This window comes from Symphalangus syndactylus, chromosome 5 (assembly GCF_028878055.3).
Source record: "Symphalangus syndactylus isolate Jambi chromosome 5, NHGRI_mSymSyn1-v2.1_pri, whole genome shotgun sequence".
In the NCBI taxonomy this organism is placed as follows: Eukaryota; Metazoa; Chordata; class Mammalia; order Primates; family Hylobatidae; genus Symphalangus; species Symphalangus syndactylus.
Genome location: NC_072427.2, coordinates 93,121,141 through 93,145,288, shown reverse-complemented (window position 1 = coordinate 93,145,288; position 24,148 = coordinate 93,121,141). Strand labels below are relative to the sequence as shown.

The 24,148-nt window shown below is 38.1% G+C and overlaps 1 protein-coding gene and 1 long non-coding RNA gene across 19 annotated transcripts in view; one reads left to right on the top strand and one right to left on the bottom strand.

Moving 5' to 3' along the window:
* Window positions 1–24,148, bottom strand: part of LOC134736654 (uncharacterized) — a 99,071-nt gene that overhangs the window by 12,615 nt on the left and 62,308 nt on the right. Inside the window, exon 3 of the long non-coding RNA XR_010120791.1 lies at window positions 22,347–22,435. This is a non-coding gene — a long non-coding RNA (uncharacterized lncRNA). The remainder of the gene's footprint in view (window positions 1–22,346; window positions 22,436–24,148) is intronic.
* TTC3 (tetratricopeptide repeat domain 3) overlaps window positions 1–24,148 on the top strand; it is a 124,995-nt gene that overhangs the window by 45,681 nt on the left and 55,166 nt on the right. For 17 of the 18 annotated variants that reach the window (XM_055279656.2, XM_055279655.2, XM_063639263.1 and 14 more), the window contains 9 exons: window positions 765–888; window positions 2,204–2,267; window positions 5,410–5,470; window positions 9,103–9,187; window positions 11,799–11,933; window positions 15,052–15,132; window positions 16,984–17,096; window positions 20,940–21,060; window positions 23,887–24,009. In XM_055279656.2, the coding sequence (XP_055135631.2) occupies window positions 765–888; window positions 2,204–2,267; window positions 5,410–5,470; window positions 9,103–9,187; window positions 11,799–11,933; window positions 15,052–15,132; window positions 16,984–17,096; window positions 20,940–21,060; window positions 23,887–24,009 (907 nt within the window). Of the gene's footprint in view, window positions 1–764; window positions 889–2,203; window positions 2,268–5,409; window positions 5,471–9,102; window positions 9,188–11,798; window positions 11,934–15,051; window positions 15,133–16,983; window positions 17,097–20,939; window positions 21,061–23,886; window positions 24,010–24,148 lie in introns of those variants that run through there. The other variant, XM_055279666.2, reaches the window with a different exon arrangement.

Below are 24,148 nucleotides of genomic sequence, written 5' to 3'. Positions count from 1 at the left end.
ACCTCTGCCTCCCGGGTTCAAGCGATTCTCCTGCCTCAGCCTCTTGAGTAGCTGGGACCACAGGCGGCTGCCACCACGCCCTGCTAATTTTTGTAATATTGGTAGAGATGAGGTTTCACCATGTTGGCCAGACTGATCTCGATCTCCTGACCTCAAGTGATCTGCCTGCCTTGGCCTCCCAAAGTGCTGAGATTACAGGAGTGAGCCACTGCGCCCAGCCTGAGCCACCGTGCCCAGCTGATATTTAAATGTTAGAACCCAGAATGCTTTTTTTTGAACTGTTCTTTTTTTTTTGAGACACAGTCTCCCTCTGTCACCTAGGCTGGAGTGCAGTGGCACGATCTTGGGTCACTGCAACCTCCGCCTACTGGGTTCAAGCAGGTCTCTTGCCTCAGCCTCCCTAGTCGCTGGGATTATAGGCACATGCCACCACACCTGGCTAATTTTTGTATTTTTGGTAGAGACGGAGTCTCACCATGTTGGCCAGGCTGGTCTTGAACTCCTGACCTTAGCTGATCCACCCACCCTGGGCTCCCAAAGTGCTGGAATTACAGGCGTGAGCCACTGCACCCAGAACTGTTCTTTGAGTTTAATACCAAATATAAAATAATGTTTATGTATAAAGCCCCATCTCACAGGTAGGAAATCTTTTTAAAACAATAATACCTTGCTTTAAAGGAAAAAAGGCTGTGATTGCTGCAACCTGTTCATTCAAAGGATAACTTTTAAAAAATATATAATAATTCCTTTTTTTCCCCACTTAGGGCCTACACACCTAGGAGTTTATCAGCACCTGTATTTACTACTTCACTTAACTTTGTGGAGAGGGAAAGAGATTTCAGAAAAATTAATCACGAAATGGCCAACGGTGGTAATCAGAATCTAAAGGTAAGCTCCATTGAAAACTACAGTTGTTTTCAAGTATAGATAGTCTCATATTTTTACAGTAATATTTTGGTGGTAATAGAAACCAAATTTTTGGCAATTTGAACCCTTTTTGCCTATTGTTACCGAAAGAATGATTCTCTTTTTAATAATCTGAGTATCTCATACAACTACATAAATAATACTTGAAAGTCACAGAATTTCTTTTGAAATCACATTTATGTGTTTTCAGCATATTTTTAAAAATAACCATTTTGCCACTTCTCTTTGTATCTTCTCCCTTCACTTGTTGGAAAAGTCCTCTTGTTGATAGTACTGAAAATTTCTAAGAGACTGTGTTCAGTTAGGGAGAGGAGTTTATACTGAGCATTTCCAGCTGGATCTGGAATTGTATTGAGCATCTGAAGCTAAGGGTCTGTAAACACTCACCCTAACCTGCCTTAGCAGCCCTTTTCCAGCCTTCCACCCTTTTTGAGGTCTTGAAATCACACAGGTTTACTTAGTGCTTCCGAAATGAACTCTACTCTTGGGTTCAGGCTATTCTATCCAAATCGTACTTCTTCCTCAAAACCAAACACAAATGCTATATCCTCACTAACATTTTTCTTAACCACTCCAGCTTAAGTGATTTTTCCCTTTTATGAGTTGTGAGAGATATTACTGACTATGCAATTTATATGTCAATAACAACACCGTATTTTCTTTTCTTCGTAAGGATGATTGTTGTTTACTGAAGTGATGTGTCTTTTCACCCCATCTGATTGTAAACTATCTGAGAACAGGAGTTATCTCCTGTATCTCTCTGTATCTATGGTAGACCTAAATCATAATAATCACTATTATAATTGATCTTTAATAATTGATTATATTTAATAATTTATTATATATAGAAAAATATCATCAGTAGCTTCTTTTTTGGCTTACCGTTTTGTAGTTACACTCACATACCACATTGCTGCTTCTGTTTTCTTACTCCAATTTATATTTTAAAAATAGTTTTACTCTCAGGCTTGTAGATTTTTATGTACAGATGTGATAGTGTTAATTCAGACATTATCGAACAATTGTCATGTCAGGCATCGTGCTAGGCAACAGAAATAGAATTGTCATTCAAGAATTTGTCATTGCATATCATGATCCTTATCATTAGTTATCATTTTGTTTGCTTGTTTATACATTTAGGCTTAATAACCAGCTGCATATTTTAGCTGCTTGGGTGAATTCTATCCTATTCTATTCTAAATTCTTTTATATAGCTATTGAACTCTTTATGGCTGGGTTTTTTTTTTTTTTAAAGTCTCACTAATTTCATTGGCAGGTGGCGGATGAGGCGTTGAAGGTAGATGATTGTGACTGTCATCCTGAATTTTCACCACCATCAAGTGAGTATTGTTTTTATATCAGTTGTTGCCAAGTTAATATAATGTCTCGTAAATTTGGAAGCCCTACAGTTTGCACAAACCTTGCTTATATCCACTCTTGTTCTCCTTTATAATGCTTCTATGTTGAGAAAATATTGAATATTTATTTGAAATCAATGCTCAGTCTTCATATTATTTAGTGAATGTAATTTTGGAAATTTAAATAAAAGGAAAGGAAAAGATGAAGTACATAGCTCTTTTTGGTCTGCTTCTTAATTTTTTTTAGGCTGTTGTTTCTCATTATTGAAAGTTTATTATTGCCTCCCTTCCTCCCACCTGCTAGGAGCCTGTTTAGACCTTTTTAAATCTAATCGTTCTCCCCCATAAAATTTTAATAGCTGTTTATGTACCATATGTGCATCTGCGCTTTATGTATAAAAGGAATTGATTTTATCTCCCAATAACTAATTTTCACCCTATTGGGGGTGATGTCACCCATATTGAGAACAGATGCTGCTATAACAAAAATACCATAAACTGGCCGGGCGCAGTGGCTCACGCTTGTAATCCCAGCACTTTGGGAGGCCGAGGCGGGCGGATCACGAGGTCAGGAGATCGAGACCACGGTGAAACCCCGTCTCTACTAAAAATACAAAAAAATTAGCCGGGCGTGGTGGCAGGTGCCTGTAGTCCCAGCTACTCGGAGAGGCTGAGGCAGGAGAATGGCGTGAACCTGGGAGGTGGAGCTTGCAGTGAGCCGAGATTGCGCCACTGCACTCCAGCCTGGGCGACAGAGCAAGATTCTGTCTTAAAAAAAAAAAAAAAAAAAAAAAAAAAATACCATAAACTAGTTAGCTTATAAGCAACAAGCATTTATTTCTCACATTTCCAGAAGCTGGGAAATTCATCATCATGATGTCAACAGATTCAATGTCTGCTGAGGGTCCTCTTCTCGGTTCACAGATGGCCATCTTTTTGCCGTGTTCTCATGTAGAAGGAGCAAGACAGCCCTCTGGGGTCTCTTTTCTTTTTCTTTTTTTTTTTTTTTTTTTTTGAGACAGGGTCTTGCTCTGTTGCCCAGGCTGGAGTTCAGTGGCATGATCTGGGCTCACTGCAGCCTCTGCCTCCTGGGTTCAAGCAATCCTCCTGCCTCAGCCTCCTGAGTAGCTGGGATTACAGGCATGCACTACCACACCAGGCTAATTTTTGTATTTTTAGTAGAGACAAGGTTTTGCCATGCTGGCCAGGCTGGTCTCGAAATCTTGGCTTCAAGCAATCCTCTCGCCTTGGCCTCCCGAAGTGCTGGGATTGCAGGCATGTGCCACCACGCCCAGCCTGGGGTCTCTTCTTATAAGGGCACTAATCCCATTCATGAGGGGATAGCCTCATGACCTGATTCCTCCCAAAAATTCCACTTCCTATTACCATCGCCTTGAGGATTTGGTTTTCAACATGTGAATCTTGTCGGGGACACAGATTTCCAGACCATAACAGTGCTGTAGGCTAAGTCTCATTTGTTTTGAGTTGTGTGCGCTCAGTGCATGTATTTATTTACATATCTAGTAAACACCGACACCGCAGAACCTCATTACTTGGCATCATTTGGAGATGAAGGTTCTGGAGAAGTGAATATTTTTGTGTTTCATTTATTTCTGAATCTTAATACCACCAGAGTTTGATGAAAATCTTTCTAAAGTATACTACATGCTTCCCTGCCTTTTAACACGGAATTTAGGAAAATACAGGTTTTCTTGATGGCTTAAGGTTGTGGTCACACATAACAGTGACTGACCTCAAGCCTGGTAGTGTTCCTTCCAGGATTCTTCAGGTGAGATTGTTAATTTTTTAGTTAGTGATCCTCTCTTTTCCCTTCTCTTGTTTGTTGGGTGGTTGGTTTTTCTTTCCATGGTTTTGCTTCTAGCAGCCATTTCTATTTTTTGTGACCTGCAGCTCCATGTTCGCTCAGGCTCAGTTAGTTCCATAGATACAGCTACTTAGTATTGAGCATTTCCATTTGGTTAGAACATTTGCGTAATGATAGGAGGGGAAACTCAGGCAGTTGTCCTACCTGATGCAGTTCCAACAGCTTTTGGAAGATAGCTTTTAATTTCTTGATATTTCTCAGGCCATTATTATCATTTAATTAAATAAATTCTGTCCACCCTTCAGCATTTACATACAGGGGAAGAAACTGAGGTTCCAGGATTAAGGTTAAGTAGTTTTGTCCAAGGTCACAGAATGGAAATCAAACTAGAATTCTTCTACCTTTCCAAAAGCTGCTTTTGTTTTCTGAGGCCACCAAAGCCCAGGCTCTCATTCCCTCCTTATTACATTGGCTCTGACTTGTCTCTGTGCCCTCCCCTTAAACCTTCATCAGATGCACCCTGCTCCTCCTGCCATACCAGTTCTTCTACACAGCTCTGAGCATGGCTCTCCCTGCCCAAAAATATGCAATGGTTTCCTACTCCTGCCAGCAGAATAAACCTGGGCTCACGAGCTGGATCTGAAGCTAAGGGTCTGTAAACACTCACCTCAGCCTGCCTTTGCAGTCCTTTTCCAGCCTTCCACCCTTTTTGAGGTCTTGAAATCACACAGGTTTACTTAGTGCTTCTGAAATGAACTCTGTACTCTTGGGTTCAGGCCATTCTATCCAAATCGTGCTTCTTCCTCAAAACTGAACACAAATGCCATATCCTCACTAACATTTTTCTCAACCACTTCAGCTTAAGTGATTTTTCCGTTTTGTGAGTTGTGAGAGATATTACTGACTATGGAATTAATATGTCAATAACAACACAGTATTTTCTTCGTAAGGATGATTGTTGTTTAACTACTGAAGTGATGTGTCTTTTCACCCCACCTGATTATAAACTATCTGAGAACAGGAGTTATCTCCTGTATCTCTCTGTGTCTATGGTAGACCTAAATCATAATGATCACTATTATAATTGATCTTTAATAATTGATTATGTTTAATAATTTATTATATATAGAAAAATATCATCAGTAGCTTCTTTTTTGGCTTACCGTTTTGTAGTACACTCACGTACCACATTGCTGCTTCCGTTTTCTTACTCCAATTTATATTTTAAAAATAGTTTTACTCTCAGGCTTGTAGATTTTTATGTACAGATTTTAGGAACAAATACTTTTGTGTTCACAGGTCAGCCTCCAAAACATAAAGGAAAACAAAAATCTCGAAACAATGAATCAGAGAAGTTCAGGTATGTTTTTTCTCTAAGGTATGTTTGTTTCCCCCTAGCATACTCTTCCCAAGGAAAAGGAAAAAAAAATTGTTTTTCGAGTATTAGCTACTTTAATGTATGCATTATAATGACTACCAAAATCTCTTTCAAATATCAAAAGCATATCTTTAGGAAAGGATAATCTTTGGCTAAAGGATTATTAATCCTGGATATTAATATATTGACTTCTGAAAGTCATATAATATGAAATATTTCCATATTAATTTCTTAAATTCCAGAATATGTACTCTAAAAGGAAAAAGCATTAAGAGAGATATAAGGTGCACATGAAGCCTCCTTCCCTGCTCACCTCACTTGACCCCTCCTGCAGTCCCTTCTCTAAGGCCTCCTCCAGGAATACACTGTTAACAGTTTCATGACTATTGGGAAACTTACTCTGCATACACAGACATGGGTATGCATATTTCAGATGCCCTTTTGAGTAATTATTGTTAGAGGAAAATCCTTCCTAATGAATTCTGACTACTTCTAAAATGAATTCTATCAAACATCCCCATGAAAATTAACAGTAATTAATTGCCTCCTATCTTTTTTTTTTGTTTTTTTTTTTTTTTGAGATAGGGTCTTGCTCTATCACTTAGGCTGCGGTGTAGTGGTGTGACCCTAGCTCACTGCAGCCTTGAACTCCTGGACTCAAGTGATTCTTTCTGCCTCAGCTCCCAAGTAGCCAGGACTACTACTGCTACTATGGTGCACATCACCATGACTCAATAACTAAAACTAAATTTTTTTTAGAGACAGGGTCTTGCTCTGTTGCCCAGGCTGGTCTTGAACTCCTGGCCTCAAGTGATCCTTCTGCCTTGGCCTCCCAGAGTGCTGGGATTGCAGGCGTGTGCCTGGCCTTGCCCCCTATCTTTATTGTTAACACCCCATTGACAACAAGATATAAATTGATTACAATGTGAAATTGTAAGTCTTTTAATACAGAAGTTTATGAAGTGAATTAAAGTGATGTTGGAGAAACAGCAAAGCCATGTCTGCCACAATACACTGGTTTTCAATTTCTTCTCCATTTCTTAATCTGAATCCATGATCGATGCTTCAGGGGAAATGATTTGAATATCAAAACATTAAAAAAAAATCAGTGAAGTCTCATTTCTTTTCAAAAATGACCATTTTTGGATGCTGCTACAAAAATTAAATACAAAGCAAGGATATAGCGTTATTACTATGTTTTTCTATTATTTGATAGAAAAATCATGAGTCTTCTTCCCTGCCCACCCCTGTACCCCTAAAGAAACCAGATCTTCATATATGGTAATTTTTTAAATGCAGAGTTGTAATTTTAACCTGTTTTATTTTTTAAAAATTTATTTTTCTGATATTTTGTTTCACTTTTCAAACTGAACACTCCTTATTAGGTAATATCTACCATATGGGACTATTTCTTCATTAAATGGGATAACCACGTAAAACACTTAGAGCCCTGGAACATAGTGAATCTTCAGTGTACTTCAGTCATTACTGTTATCACCATCATTTTCATTATTATTAGAATGACTCTGGCCTACGGCTTGCTTTTTGTCTTTTACAAAATACCTTGTGTTTCTTCCCATGTTCAGAACACAGAGCTCTTCCATTCTTCATTTGCTGCACAGTATTTTGTAATATGGCTGTATCCCCCATTTTTGTGCATTTAGGCTCTTCGTTCCTCTTTTCCTCCCTCACTTTCTATCCCTCTCTCCATCTCTCTCTCTTTTTCTTCTTTCTTTCCTTTGAGAGGGATAAATCAGACGGTACTTCAAACATCCTTGCACATGCACCTTTGTGCACCTGTTCATGTATATTTACAATAAATACTTTGTAAATAATGTATAGAAGTTGTTTCTGTAGTGGGATTGCTGTATCAAAGGGGATATGTAATTTTAACTTTGACAGATATTGCCAAATTGTTCTCTCAGAAAATGGGCACTGTTCACACTCCGACTAATCTACAGGAGGGTGTGGTATAATAAAAAAATATATATATTTGGTATTTGTCCCAGTTCCTGGTACAGAGCTCCCAAAACCCATGGCATTTCCTGAATGATAGGAGTGTATTTTGTTACTCATCGTGAGCCCCTTTCCATGTACTTGAGTTTATGCTAATGAGGTGACTCAAGGTAGTGCCTCAGATAGTTCGGGAGGAGGTCTCGTCACTGGAAAGACCAAGCACCTGATTAGAGGGTTAAGACTTTCAGCCTCATACCTGACCTCCAAGGAGAGGAGGGGGGCTGGAAATTGAGGTTAGGCACCAATCAATGGCCAGTGGTTGATTTAATTGTACCTGCATACCTACATAATGAAACCTTAGTAAAGTCCTTAAAAGAGGGCATGGGGAGCTTCTGGGTTGACGAACACATTGATGTGCTGGGAAAGTGGCATGCCACAAGGGGAGCATGAAGCTCCTCGCACCCCCCAACCTTCCTATGCATCTCGTCCTCTTGGCTGTTTGTGAGTTATATCCTTTATAATAAATTGGTAATAGTAAGCACTTCCTTGAGTTCCATTGTTTTTCTAGTGAGACTGAAGAGGGACTCATGGGAACCCTCTTGTAGTCAGCAGGGCAGGAGTGTGGGTGACCTGTGCACCCCACTTGCAGCTGAAGTGAGGGCAGTCTGGTGGGACTGATTCTTTACCCTGTGAGGTCTGCGCTAACTCTGGAAGTTAGTATCAGAACTGAATTGCATTATTGCACACTCATTTTGTGTTGGACAGTTGAATTGATATGGAAAAATGACAATATTTGGTATTGGAAAAAATCTACACGTTGGATGTCAGAAGTGCTTTCAGAAAACTCCACATCGAGTGCCTCAGATTTTCTTACCCTCACCAACTTAGGGAGTCAGACTTTCTGAAATGCTTATATCTCATTATTAGATTTTCCCATCACATTGAACATCTTTGCACTGTTTATTGGGCACATTTATTGTTTTAGGACCATGTTGTTACTAGTGACTGCAGATCAAGGCAAATACCCCTTAATTTTTCTCTTTTTTCAAAAGCTATTTTCCATATCATCTTTACAATCAATTCATCTGGTTTCCCTCCACCTCTGATTTTATAGGAATGTTTATTGAGATTACATCGGATTTAGAGATTTCTAATAGAAATATTGCCAAAATGCCAATTCCCCCCAAAGAACGGCCAACTTGTATGGCTCACCATTTACTCAGTATTTTACATGGCCAGTAAATGTATTTTTTTCTTCTGTCACATTGGAGGGATGAGAGCGAACTAATATTCAGATTCTGTATTTTTTCTTTCTTTTTTTTTTTTAGATGGAGTCTTGCTCTGTCGCCCAGGCTGGAGTGCAGTGGTAAGATCTTGGTCCTGGGCTCAAGCAATTCTCCTGCCTCAGCCTCCCAAGTAGCTGGGATTATGGGCGTGCACCACCACACCAGGCTAATTTTTGTATTTTTAGTAGAGACAGAGTTTCACCATGTTGGTCAGGCTGGTCTCAAACACCTAACCTCAGGTGATCCACCCACCTCGGCCTCCCAAAGTGCTGGGATTATAGGTATGAGCCACTGTGCCTGGCCCTATTTTTTCTTTATATGAGTAGAACTTTTATTTTAAAATGATTTTAAAAAATGCTTTTTTTCTTTTAGTTCTAGTTCACCATTGACTTTACCAGCAGATTTGAAGAACATCTTGGAGAAACAATTTTCTAAATCTTCCAGAGCTGCACAGCAGGTAATGGAGAAGCTTTTCCAATGGAAAAAGCAAAACTCTTTGAACAAAACATTGTTCACATGAATAAAGTTCTAATCATGTACATCTCTAAGATTTTTTTATATAATTATTGTATTATATTGTAGTTTTGTAGAGATGGGGTCTCACTGTGTTGTCCAGGTTGGTTTCAAACTCCTGGCCTCAAGCAATCTTCTTAAAGTTTGGGATTACAGGTGTGAGCTATTGCACCCAGCTGTTATAGACATATCATTTAATATCTATGACTGCTAAGAATCCAATCTATCACTAATTTAAATATTAACTTGATAATTATGTTAGCTAGAGGTTTAACTAATGATTAGCACTGTGGAATTATTTGCTTCTCAAAGAGTTAACAGTAATATTAACTTTAAATATTTTTAAAAGATTTAAACACAGTTTCATTGTACTTACTCTAAAATCATTAGAGGGCAAACTTTCATTCTTTAAATGATTTAACTTAATCCGATAATGTTGTATATAAAATTCTTTTTATGTTACTTCATGATGGAAAATATACATTAACACTGAATAGAATACTCCTTTCAAAACATGTGGATCTTTTTTTAGGTATACATAACAGATATTTTACAAAGAACTAAAATAGATTCCTAATCATTTGCTTAAAAGCATTTTTGAGAATTTCTTAAAGTTGGAGATTTTAAATTATGTCTTTTTACATTGATTTTTACTGACTCTAAAAACCATGAAATACTTAAATAGATGACAGCCTGTGAAGATGAAAAGACTATTTAAATAAATATGATAGCTGTTTTTGAGCCTCTGTTTGTTCATTCAACACAGTTTGATTGAGGCTCTCTCCGTATGCTGAGGAGTGAGAGAGATTGGGTGTGCAGTGATATGATTTCGGCATGCTCTGCTGGAGCTTTCAGGACAGATCATTTATGTTGTATTGAGGGAAGTGACTTCCAATGAAAGCATGAGGCTGTATGGATCTGATTTCTAGACTGATAAAGAAAGCTCGGCATAGTGGCATGTGTCTGTAGTCCCAGCTCCTCAGGAGGCTGAGGTGAGAGGATTAACCACTGCACTCCAGCCTGGGCAACATAGGAAGGCCCTGTCTTATTTATTTATTATTTTCTTTTGTTTTCTTTTTTAAGCCTCTCACTAGTTTGGGAGCCCTGTCTCTTTTAAAGAAGAAAGAAAAAGAATGAGAACAAGATTAAAATTGAGTTTATGCAAGGCTAATAACTAGTATTTGTAGGGCTAGCACATCATCATTTATAACTTCAAGTTCTTATCTTGAAACAAGTATGGCTGTCATCGAGCTTTTAAGTTTTTGTGAGAGCTGCTCTTTTCCATGCATATTCTGGGGAGCGTTCTGCCAAACTTTGATTCATTGGTTCAAAAGCCAGCAGAGGCCAGGTGCAGGGGCTCACGCCTGTAATCCCAGCACTTTGGGAGGCCGAGGCAGGCGGATCATGAGGTCAAGAGATTGAAACCATCCTGGCCAACATGGCGAAACCCCATCTCTAGTAAAAATACAAAAAATTAGCTGGGTGTGGTGGCGCGCACCTGTAGTCCTAGCTACCCAGGAGGATGAGGCAGGAGAATCACTTGAACCCCGAGGCGGAGGTTGCAGTGAGCCGAGATCTGCCACTGCACTCCAGCCTAGACAACAGAGCGAGACTCCATCTCAAAAAAAAAAAAAAAAAAAAAAAGCCAGCAGAAGCCTTTTGTTAATGGGTAACCAAACCGCTTTTTCCTCTGTGATTTGTGCAGTGGGGCCTCCTTTTGGATCTTCATTGTTAGGAACGGTGAGGAATACAACATACATATTTGCATTTGCTGCCCCTTTGAATGGCGCACACGTATAGCAAGGAGTGAGGAGATTTTAGGCTTAATGTCTAGCCTTGCCTCTCCAATCTTTGTGGAACTTTGGTGACTTACAGCTATTCCCATGTCACTAAAATATGAATTCAGATTATAATGTGTATTCAAATTACAAAGTTTTTCTCACTTTAAGGGTACATGATAGCAATTTTGTATTTATTTTTTATTCCTTATGTTATTCCTTTTGCATTTTACCTATTGTTATCTCTCCCAGTAATTTTATCTAGTTATATTCAAATGTATGTTAGGCAGGAGTACAGTTAACAATTACAATATTTATTTCTTGCTTAGAATTAAGGTTTGTTTCAGAGTAGGATGGCAGTTGTTAAAATCTGGTAGTGATCAGAATATTGATTGTATGTTCTTAAGTGTCTAATTATTCTACTCCCAAACAATTTACTTATTTAAATGATGGCTAGTGTTTTTCATATATATTGTTAAAAATACTGTCTGTTTAGTCTGGAGAGCAAGTGAGGCTTAGTACCATGTAGTGTAAAATGAGCCATCTTTGTCACAGGCAACAGAAGAGGTGTCGCAATTAGGACGGTAAAGCAGTAGCTTTTCATTTTCACTTTAAAAGTGTGGTGCTGAAAAACGAATATGATGAATAAGGGTAGTTTGGGTATTGATTTAAACATTTTATCGTTAGTTATAAAATATTACTATGAACTTGGCATCTTAAGTTTTAAATTAAAAACGTGTAGATTCAGGTTACTGAAATAGAATTTCTTTTTTCCAGGATTTTGCTAATATAATGAAAATGCTGAGAAGCTTAATTCAAGATGGCTATATGGCCTTATTGGAGCAGCGTTGCCGCAGTGCCGCACAGGCCTTTACAGAGTTGCTGAACGGTTTAGATCCTCAAAAAATAAAGGTAAATTTGCCATATCATAACTTGTTTATCAATGCTAATGCACCTCAGATGAATGCAGAAGAGAACCAAGGCCTTAACTCATTGTAGTAATATACCTAAGACCTTGCTGAGATTGGCTGAATCTACTTCAGGTTATGGGAAGCAGGTACTGCTCCAATTCAGACTTCATGAGTATGTTCAATATGTGATCCATGTTTATATTCTCTCCTTGACTATAGTTTAGGGTCATTAGAACTGTCTTTTTCTCTAAATCAAGGATTTCAACTAACTTTAGTCACACCTTTTCACCCAGGAAGAAAGTACAGGTACACTTCGTTTCATTATGCTTTGCTTTATTGTACTTTGCAGACAATGCATTTTTTACAAATTGAAGATTTGTGGCAACCCTGTGTCAAGCAAGTCTGTTGGTGCCATTTTTCTGAAAGCATGTGTTCACCTCATCTCTCTGTGTCACATTTTGGTAATTCTCACAATATGTCAAACATTTTCATTATCATTATCACTGTATCTGTGATCAGTGATCTTTGACGTTACTGTTGTAATTATTTTGGGGCACTACAATCTTGCCTATGTAAGAAAGGGAACTTAACAAATTGTGTGTGTGTGTTCTGAGTGCTCTGCCAACCAGCTGTTATCTCCACCCCCTTCTTTAAGTCTCCCTGTTCCCTGAGACACGATATTGAAATTAAGCCAATTAATGACCCTGCAATGGCCTCTTAAGTATTCAAGTGAAAGGAAGAGTTGCACATCTCTCACTTTAAATAAAAAACTAGAATGATTAAGCTTCATGAGTAAGGTATGTCGAAAGCCAAGATAGGCAGAAAGCTAGTCCTCTTGTGCCAAATAGCCAAATTGTGAATGCAAAGAAAATGTTTTTGAAGGAAATTAAAAGTGCTACCTCAGTGAACACATGAATGACAAGAAAGTGAAACAGCTTTCTTGCCGATGTGGAGAGTCTTAGTGGTCTGGGTAGAAGATCAAATCAGCCACAACATTCTCTTAAGCCAGAGCAAGACTCTAACTCTTCTATTCTGTGAAGGCTGAGAGAGGTGAGGAAGCTGCAGAAGAATAGTTTGAAACTAGCAGAAGTTGGTTCATGATATTTAAGGAAAGAAGCTATTTCCATAACATAAAAGTGCAGAGTGAAGCAGCAAGTGCTGATGGAGAAGCTGCAGCAAGTTACCGAGATCTAGTGAAGATCATTGATGAAGGTGGCTATGCTAAACAACAGATTGTCAATGGAGACTAAACAACCTTCTGTTGGAAGAAGATGCCATCTAGGACTTTCATAGCTAGAGAGAAGTCAATGTCTGGTTTCAAAGCTTCAAAAAGGACGGGCTCATTAATCATTAGGGACTGATGCAGCTGGTGACTTAAGTTGAAGCCAGTGCTCATTTATGTTCCAAAAATCCTCAGGCCCTTAAGAATTATGCTAATTCACTCTGCCTGGAGCCCTAGAAATGGAACAACAAAGCATGAATGGCAGCACGTCTGTTTACAGCATGGTTTACTAAGTACTTTAAGCCCACTGTTGAGACCTACTGCTAGAATAAAAGATTCTTTGCAAAATACTACTGCTCATTGACAATGCACCTGATTGCCTAGGAAATCTGGTGTACATGTACAAGGAGATGAATGTTGTTTTCATGCCTGGTAACACAATATCCATTCTGTAGCCTATGGATCAAGGAGTCATTTTGACTTTCAAGTCTTATTATTTAAGAAACGTATTTTATAAGGCTATAGCCGCCATAGTGATTCCTCTGTTGGATCTGGACAAAGTAAATTGAAAACCTTCTGGAAAGGATCACCACTCTAGATACCATAAAGAACATTCATGATGCATGTGAGAGATCAAAATATCAACATTTGCAGGAGTTTGGAAGAAGTAAATTCCAGCCCTCATGGATGACTTTGAGGGGTTCAGGACATTAGTGAAGGAAGTCACTGCAGATGCGGTGGAACAAGCAAGAGAATTAGAAGTGGAGCCTGAAGATGTGACTGAATTGCTGCAACCTCAGGATAAAACTTGAAGGGATAAGGAGTTGCTTTTTACACATGAACAAAAAAAGTCGTTTCTTGAAATGGGATCTACTCCTTGTGAAGATGCTGTGAATATTGTTGAAATGAGAAACTTAGCTGATCAAGCAGTGGCAGGATTTGAGAGGATTCACTCCAATTTTGAAAGAAGTTCTAGTGTGGGTAAAATACTGTCAAACAGCATCACACGTTACAGAGAAACCTTTTCTGAAAGTAAGAGTCAATCAGTATGACAGACTTCGTTGTCTTATTTTAAGAAATTGCCACAGCACCTTAATTTTCAGGAACTACCACCCTGAACAGTTAGCAGTCAGCAATATCAAGGCAAGACCATCCACCAACAAAAAGATTATGTGTCACTAGAAATACCCAGTGTAGATGACGGTTGATGGGTGCAGCAAACCACTGTGGCACGCATTATACCTATGTAACAAACCTGCACATTCTTCTGTACATATATCCCAGAACTTAAAGTATAATTTTAAAAAAAGTTTAAAAAAAGATTATGACTCAGTAAACCCTCAGATGATCATTAGCATTTGTAGCAATAAAGACTTAAATTAAGGTGTGTACATTGTTTAATAGACATAATGCTACTACACACTTAATAAACTACAGTATCGCTTAAACATAACTTTTCTATGCACTGGGAAACCCACAAGTTTGTGAGACTCACTTGATTGTGATATTTGCTTTATTGTGATGCTCCAGAGCTGAACCCACAGTATCTCTGAGGTATGCCTATAATGGCTAAGTAAATGTCTTAATCTGTCACTAGTACCCCTTATATGCAAAATAATATGACTTTAATTATAAATTAATCTATTATGAACCATGCCTCAAGGAACTCTGAGACAGTGATTTTGTGTTTTAAATAGCAGGATAACTGCTTTATTGGAACAAAAATCTCTTTTCTAATTTGATTTGGGCAATCATATTGATTAGTGAGATTTTATGACAATCATTGATTAGTAAGATTGATTAGTGAGATTCTATTACACTTCTTTTTCTGTTGTGACTAGATGCAAATTGGGCAGAATTATGTTTAGATTTTTAACTGAGGCATTTTTATTGACAGCAATTGAACCTGGCCATGATTAACTATGTTTTGGTTGTCTATGGACTTGCCATTTCTCTCCTTGGAATAGGACAGCCTGAGGTAAGATTTGTAACAGTGGTAATAAACAATTAAAATGATATTGACATATCTTATAAAAATTATTTTCTCATTTTTACCCATTTTCTTCTCTGTACCTTCTGATAATTTTGTCTGAAATGTCTCAGTTTAATTTAGTTTGTGTTTTTAAAGAATATTTAGTTTGTTTCCTATTAGAAAAAGGCTTTGCCAGGCAATCAGTGGGAATCTACTTTTTATTTGTGTAAAAATTAGGATGTAATGTATCATGATTGATAGATTTCAGAAACATAATCTTGAGGGAAAGGCAAGTTGGAGGACATAAACATTGTGATCCCACTTATATACTATTTGGAAAACATACCTAACAGTACTATATACTGTTTATGAATTCTGTGCATCTTGTAAAAAAGTGAAAAAAATATAGATTATGTTTATATAAAATTTAAGATAATGGCTGCCTTTAGTGATGGCAGGAGGGAATGGACCTGGGGAGGTTTCATGTTATGCTGTTTTCCTAGAAAAACAAAGGTAACAATGAAAATGTTAGTATCCCTTATTTCTAGGTAGAAAGTACTTGGGTATTGTATTATTTCTAGATTGCAGGCTTCCTATAACTGCATGTAGTCAGTGTATAGACATGAGCTCCCAGGATTTCCATTAGTCATGCTCCTGCCTGGCTCTCCTGGAATGTTTACCTACCTATACTGTTTGGCATTATAACTTTGCTTTCGGAGGTTTTGAATTTGCTATAAATGTTGAAATGCTCTAAAATTACCTCAAGTATAATATATAATTTGGGCCCTGTTTTTCCCTGTTTAGATGAAGGTTTAACTCTAACTTGCCACCTAGTGAGCATCTAAGTAGTCTTTTACGTTCTGTTCTCTCCCAGAAGTTGACAGTGCCCAAGATTTATTTTCCTTGATCGCAGTGTCACAGATTAATAATGTCTCCCATGAATGCTCTCTAATTCTGTTTTCCAAGAGACAGTTGGAGACAGAACTTCATAATTTTCATTTTATTCCTGACAGAATAATAATATTCTATCATATTTTACCTTATTAGAGTTGAAGAAATCATTTATTACATTTGTGATTTAATGTAAAATAGCGAGACTGATTTGGAAAAAAAAAAAAAACGTGTTATAGTAGAACTTACATGTTTAAAAGAATTTCATCAGAGGACAGCCCTTGCTTCAAACCTTTTTAGAATGCCTTGTTTGGAACTGGCCTCAAAGCTCCATTTTGTAGTGACATTTCTTTTTTTCACTCACCGTAGGGTTACCAGTATTTCTTAGAACTAAGTATCTTTTGGATGTTTTCCAAAAACAAAATTCATTCAACTTAGTGGTTTTTCACTGTTGAGAATATTCAAAAAAGAATGTACTCTAAGCTATGGTAAGTTTTTACTAAAAGGCTGTTTTTAAGACAGAGCTTTCATCCGTCTTGTGCCACAAAAGACTGTGACAACGTCATTGGAATGGGATTCCTTCCAAGGGATTAGCACTTAATAGGATCTATGTTATGGTGTGTTTACACCATAATTAGCCTTTTTTAAAAAACAAAAACAAAAACACAATTTGACTCTTTGTAGTATTAGCCAGCACACGCCAGGCCCTTAGTGCGTACTAGTAAATGCTTATAGGTTGATAGTCTGATGTGTTCAGCAGGATTGGTTTGGTTGTGTCTCTGACTATCCATATGATCAGAAATTTATATAAGTCCTAAGTGAAACACAGAGGTATAATTTTGCCACAGGAATTTGGGGATATGTAGTTGTTATTTTAATATTATAAAAAAAATCAACCTTTAGATAAAATTTATTTCAGTAGTTCTCTTTGTAGGTAAGTGATCATTGTTTTCACTGCTATTGAAGGAATTATCTGAAGCCGAAAACCAGTTTAAGAGGATTATTGAACACTACCCCAATGAGGGACTTGATTGCTTGGCCTACTGTGGAATTGGAAAAGTATATTTGAAAAAAAACAGGTTAGTAGAAATGACACTACTTTAAGGTCTAGGCTGGTAACTCATTTAAAATCCAATGTGATAATGATCCATTTTCTGGAATTATTTTGATCTCTCCTCTGTAGCACACTATCATATTTGTGATTTACTTTGAGGACCTGAAATTTCACTATCAATATTAATTGTTAAAGCAAGGCCAGTCATTGCAGTTCTTGGTACTTCCTGATTTTAAATCTAATAAGTCAACAATATAGTAATTTGATATTAAAGATTTAATAATCTAGTGTATAATCATCTATAGATAGTGAATTGATGTAAACTAATGTTTTTAAAATCTGATTAAGTTTTTTGGTTTAATTATTTTTTAAAAGTCTGTATGAAGATGGTTTTAAATAAGAGGTATATACGTGTTCAAAGACATTATGAGTTAGGAATAAAAATCTCTCCTCTGAACTCTATTGTAGTTGTAATCCTTACTCGTAGTTTAATATTGAAGCTGTTCTCTAAATGCCTCATGTCTCTTAGTCTTGTCTCCCTGAATGTCAGTATGTCCCTGAGGGGACAGGATTATGTCTTGAGCTTTAAAAAAAGAAAATCTGTTTCTGCCACTTGTACCCAATATAGAGGTAGGTATGTTAGATTATAAAGAAATAATTGTTGACTGATTGAATATTATTTATAATTTCTAACTGTCTTTCAATTTTCATTTAACTTGTTAGGGGAAATTTTATGAGATTTTGGGGAATCCCCCCCCGTCTTAGAATGTGCCTAGAATCTCCTTTATAGGTTTTTTTAAATTAGAGAAAGTTTTTTTTTTGCACAGGCACAGTGGCCCACACCTGGAATCCCAGCACTTTGGGAGGCCAGTGGGTGAATCACCTGAGGTCAGGAGTTTGAGGCCAGCCTGACCAATATGTTGAAACCCCATCTCTACTAAAAATACAAAAATTAGCCGGGTGTGGTGGTGCGCACCTGTAGTTCCAGCTACTCAGGAGGCTGAGGCAGAAAGAATCACTTGAACCCAGGAGGCGGAGGTTGCAGTGAGCCGAGATTGTGCCACTGTACTCCAGCCTGGGTGACAGTGAGACTCCATCTCAAAAACAGCAATAACACAGAGACACAACAAAAAAGTGAATTTTAGACCAATATCCCTGATGAACATCGATGCAAAAATCCTTAATAAAATACTGGCAAGCCAAATCCAGCAGCACATCAAAAAGCTTATCCACCATGATCAAGTGGGCTTCATCCCTGGGATGCAAGGCTGGTTCAACATACACAGATCAATAAATGTAATCCAGCATATAAACAGAACCAAAGACAAAAACCACATGATTATCTCAATAGATGCAGAGAAGGCCTTTGACAAAATTCAACGGCCCTTCATGCTAAAAACTCTCAATAAATTAGGTATTGATGGGACATATCTCAAAATAATAAAAGCTATTTATGACACACCAACAGCCAATATCATATTGAATGGGCAAAAATTGGAAGCATTCCCTTTGAAAACTGGCACAAGACAGGGATGCCCTCTCTCACCACTCCTATTCAACATAGTGTTGGAATTTGTGGCCAGGGCAATCAGGCAGGAGAAAGAAAGAAAGGGTATTCAATTAGGAAAAGAGGAAGTCAAATTGTCCCTGTTTGCAGATGACATGATTGTGTATCTAGAAAACCCCATCATCTCAGCCCAAAATCTCCTTAAGCTGATAAGCAGCTTCAGCAAAGTCTCAGGATACAAAATCAATGTGCAAAAATCACAAGTATTCTTATACACCAGTAACAGACAAACAGCCAAATCATGAGTGAACTCCCATTCACAATTGCTTCAAAGAGAATACAATACCGAGGAATCCAACTTACAAGGGATGTGAAGGACCTCTTCAAGGAGAACTACAAACCACTGCTCAATGAAATAAAAGAGGATACAAACAAATGGAAGAACATTCCATGCTCATGGATAGGAAGAATCAATATCGTGAAAATGGCCATATTGCCCAAGGTAATTTATAGATTCAATGCCATCCCCATCAAGCTACCTATGACTTTCTTCACAGAATTGGAAAAAACTACTTTAAAGTTCATATGGAACCAAAAAAGAGCCCACATTGCCAAGTCAATCCTAAGCCAAAAGAATAAAGCTGGAGGCATCACGCTGCCTGACTTCAAACTATACTACAAGGGTACAGTAACCAAAACAGCATGGTACTGGTACCAAAACAGAGATATAGACCAATGGAACAGAACAGAGCCCTCAGAAATAATACCACACATCTACAACTATCTGATCTTTGACAAACCTGACAAAAACAAGAAATAGGCAAAGGATTCCCTATTTAATAAATGGTGCTGGGAAAACTGGCTAGCCATATGTAGAAAGCTGAAACTGGATCCCTTCCTTACACCTTATACACAAATTAATTCAAGATGGATTAAAGACTTCAATGTTAGACCTAAAACCATAAAAACCCTAGAAGAAAACCTAGGCAATACCATTCAGGACGTAGGCATGGGTAAGGACTTCATGTCTAAAACACCAAAAGCAATGGCAACAAAAGCCAAAATTGACAAATGGGATCTAATTAAACTAAAGAGCTTCTGCACAGCAAAAGAAACTACCATCAGAGTGAACAGGCAACCTACAGAATGGGAGAAAATTTTTGCAATCTACTCATCTGACGAAGGGCTAATATCCAGAATCTGCAAAGAACTCAAACAAATTTACAAGAAAAAAACAACCCCATCAAAAAGTGGGTGAAGGATATGAATGGACACTTCTCAGAAGAAGACATTTATGCAGCCAACAGACACATGAAAAAATGCCCATCATCACTGGCCATCAGAGAAATGCAAATCAAAACCACAGTGAGATACCATCTCACGCCAGTTAGAATGGCAATCATTAAAAAGTCAGGAAACAACAGGTGCTGGAGAGGATGTGGAGAAATAGGAACACTTTTACACTGTTGGTGGGACTGTAAACTAGTTCAACCATCGTGGAAGGCAGTGTGGTGATTCCTCAGGGATCTAGAACTAGAAATACCATTTGACCCAGCCATCCCATTACTGGGTATATACCCAAAGGACTATAAATCATGCTGCTATAAAGACACATGCACACGTATGTTTATTGCGGCACTATTCAGAATAGCAAAGACTTGGAACCAACCCAAATGTCCAACAACGATAGACTGGATTAGGAAAATGTGGCACATATACACCATGGAATACTATGCAGCCATAAAAAATGATGAGTTTATGTCCGTTGTAGGGACATGGATGAAGCTGGAAACCATCATTCTCAGCCAACTATCGCAAGGACAAAAAACCAAACACCGCATGTTCTCACTCATATGTGGGAATTGAACAGTGAGAACACTTGGACACAGGAAGGGGAACCTCACACACCGGGGCCTGTTGTGAGGTGGGGGGAGGGGAGAGGGATAGCATTAGGAGATATACCTAATGTAAAGGACGAGTTAATGGGTGCAGCACACCAACATGGCACATGTATACATGTGTAACAAACCTGCACGTTGTGCACATGTACCCTAGAACTTAAAGTATAATACAAATATATATATATATAAACAACAAAAAAAAACAGAAAAAAACTAGTGTACACCTGCCACAATAAAGCCAGTGTCCAAGACAAGTTGTGTTTAATGTATATTACTTTTATGGCAAACAGCAATAGTGACTTTGTTTTTTTAAAGAAAATTTAGGTTACATTGAATATTGCTGTTCAGTGATTTCATCAAATGTATTCGTCCCAGTAAGCTTGAGATCTTTGGTGACTTTTGAAGGGAATGAAAATACCATTTTACATCTTTAATGCCTTTTTCATAATTATGACTTTAGATTTCTAGAAGCTCTCAATCACTTTGAGAAAGCAAGAACCTTGATTTATCGTCTTCCTGGAGTGTTAACTTGGCCCACAAGTAATGTGATTATTGAAGAGTCTAAGCCACAAAAAATAAAGGTAACCATTTATTTTTGCAGAGTGTTTCTTACTGTGAATGCTTATCTGCATTGACTGACTCAGGTATCAGGAGACGGAGAGGTAGGAGCATTCCATCCCCACCTCCCATACATGCATTTCCCCTCTACTGTCTAATGAGAACCTGTGACATTTATTGAATGTTTTCTACGTGCCAGTTGTGTACCTTTGTTTATCATTATGCTTAATCATTATAGCAGCCCTGTGCAGGGGGGCACTGTGATCATTCCCATTTTACAGATGAGGAAGGTTAAGTTTAGAGAGGTGAAATGATGCACTCAAGGTGAAACAGCAAGCAAACTGTGGTCCTGGAACTTGAGTCCAGGCATTCTGGCTTCTGAGTATGCATGATCATGCACTATGCTGGACTTGGTTGTACTTAGAGGAAGGTATAGTATTGTTGTTTCATCATAAAGTTACCACAGTTACTGAGATGGTACTTGAAGATTCAGAAAAATATGAATTTAGTCTCATATCCAGAAGCATAAAGATGCTTTGCTTGTTCTAGAAAGACTTATGTGTGAAATGACTGAGATAGGCTTTTACTTGTAGTGAACTCTCACATGTACTCAGAACTTGATTTTGGCTGAAGCTTTTAAAATCACAGAAGTCAACTTTTACAACTCAATAATAAAAAGACAAATAATCTAATTTAAGAAGTAGTCAAAGGATCTGAATAGACATTTCTGCAAAGAAGATATACAAATGGCCAAAATTAGCACATGAAAAGACATTCAGCATCATTAGCTATCAGAGAAACAAATCAAAACCACAGTGAGATACCACTTCACACTCACTAGGATGTGGGTAGACAAGAAATATTGGCAAGGGTGTAGAAAAATGAGAACATTCAGACACTGCTGGTGGTAATGTATAATGATGCAGCTGCTTTGGAAAATAGTCTGGCAGTTCCTCAAACAGTTAAACATAGAGTTACCATGTCTCAGTCCATTTGTGTTGCTAGAAAGGAGTACCTGAGACTGGTGATTTATGAAGAAAAGTTGGCTTATGGTTTTGCAGGCTATATAAGAAGCATGGTGTCAGCATCTGCTGGTGAGGGCCTTCAATAGCTCCTACTCATGTCAGAAGGCATAGGAGAGCCTGTCTGTAGAGATCATATGGTGAGAGACAGGGAAGTGCCAGGCTCTTTTTAACAACCAACTCTTTAGGGAACTAATGGAGTGAGAACTCACTCACCCCAGGGAGGGAATTAATCTGTTCACGAGAGATTTGTCGTCATGACTCAAACACCTCCCACTGTGCCTTACCTCCAACACCGGGGATCAGATTTCAACTTGTGGTTTGGAGGGTCAAACATTCAAACTATAGCATACCATATGATCCAGCAGTTTAACTCCTAGGTATGTACAGAGAAAGGAAAACATGTTCTCAGAAAAACTTGTACATGAATGTTCATAGCAGCATTAGTCGTAATAGCCCAAAATGGGAAATAGCCCAAGTATTCGTCAAGTGATAAATGGGTACATAAGTATTGGAACCTGGGAGGTTGAGGCTTCAGTGAGCCTTGATTATGCCACTGCAGTGCAGCCTGGGCAACAGAGTGAGAGTCTGCCTCAAAAACAAATGGCCAGTCATGGTGGCTTATGCCTGTAATCCTACCACTTTGGGAGGCCAAGGCAGGAGGATTGCTTGAGCTCAGGAGTTCAAGACCAGCCTGGGCAACATGGCGAAACCCATCAATACAAAAATTAGCCAAACATAGTGGCACACGCCTGTAGTCCCAGCTACTCAGGAGGCTAAGGCGGAAGGATCAGTTGAGCCCAGGAGGCAGAGGTTGCAGTGAGCTGAGATCATGCCACTGCACTCCAGCATGAGTGACAGAGTGAGACACTGTCTCAAAAAAAAAGAGTACTGATAACATGCTGCAGCATGGATGAACCTTGGAAACATTATGCTAAGTAAAAGAAGCCAAACACAAAGGGCTTGTGTGAGTCCATTCGTATGAAATCTCCAGAATAGGCAAATCTGTATATAGTGACAGAAAGTAGACTAGTGATTGCTGGGCCTGGGAGGTTAGGGGAAAATGAGGAGGGACTGCTAATGCGTATGGAGTTTCTTTTTGAAAATGTTCTAAATTTAGATTGTGGTGATGTCGGTACATCCTGTCAGTATACTAAAAACATTGAACTGTGCACTTTATTTGAGTTGTATAGTGTGTTAATTATGTCTCAACAAAGCTATTATAAAAAATAAAACACAAGAGATTCTTGGATTTTCCTCTCTTCATACAAGATTGGGATAGAGGCATAGGAGCTATTGATAACAAAAAGCCAGCACTGGAAGCATGGCATGAGTCTCTTGGGGGCTTCATTAGCAGTGGAATAATTCTCCAGGGAGTCCACAAACAACAGTGGCAGAGCTGCAAGGAGGAAGATCATGGGAGTGTTAGGATCCTGGATGAGGTGATGTTGGGCAAGAGGAGCCTGGTAAAGTCCTCAGGATTACCCTAAGGGTTATTCTGCCTTACTTGACTTCCTCTTAATGCTTATGGGAGATTTCTGAGAGCTATAAATTATAAAATACGATTTGATGATTGTAACAGGACAAAATTTTGATTCTTTTGAAACTGAAAAAAAATTTTGTTCAGTCCTCTTTTTAAATCTCTCATGTCTCTTATCAGCCTTCCTTTTAAAAGGAAAAACTTTAAAAGTTGTATGTAGTTTGTTATTGGTGAAAAAATTTAGTCATGCTGAAAATATTTTGATGGCAAGAGGTTATTGAAATCACAAGCATTTTTATTGACAGATTAGTATTGTAATGGTATCATTTTTGTTTATTTTGTTTTAGATGCTGTTAGAGAAATTTGTTGAAGAATGCAAGTTCCCTCCAGTGCCAGATGCCATTTGTTGCTATCAGAAGTGCCATGGATATTCTAAGATCCAGATATACATAACTGATCCAGACTTTAAGGTAAATAATGAGTGTACAGTGGGACATTAACTTGCAAAATCATTCCTTAAAATGGGCTCAAAACAATCCGTAATTGGAGGCACCCAAGTTCTCTGGTTAGTTAGCAGTTGTCCACCCCTTTCCCTGGACTTTTTTTTTT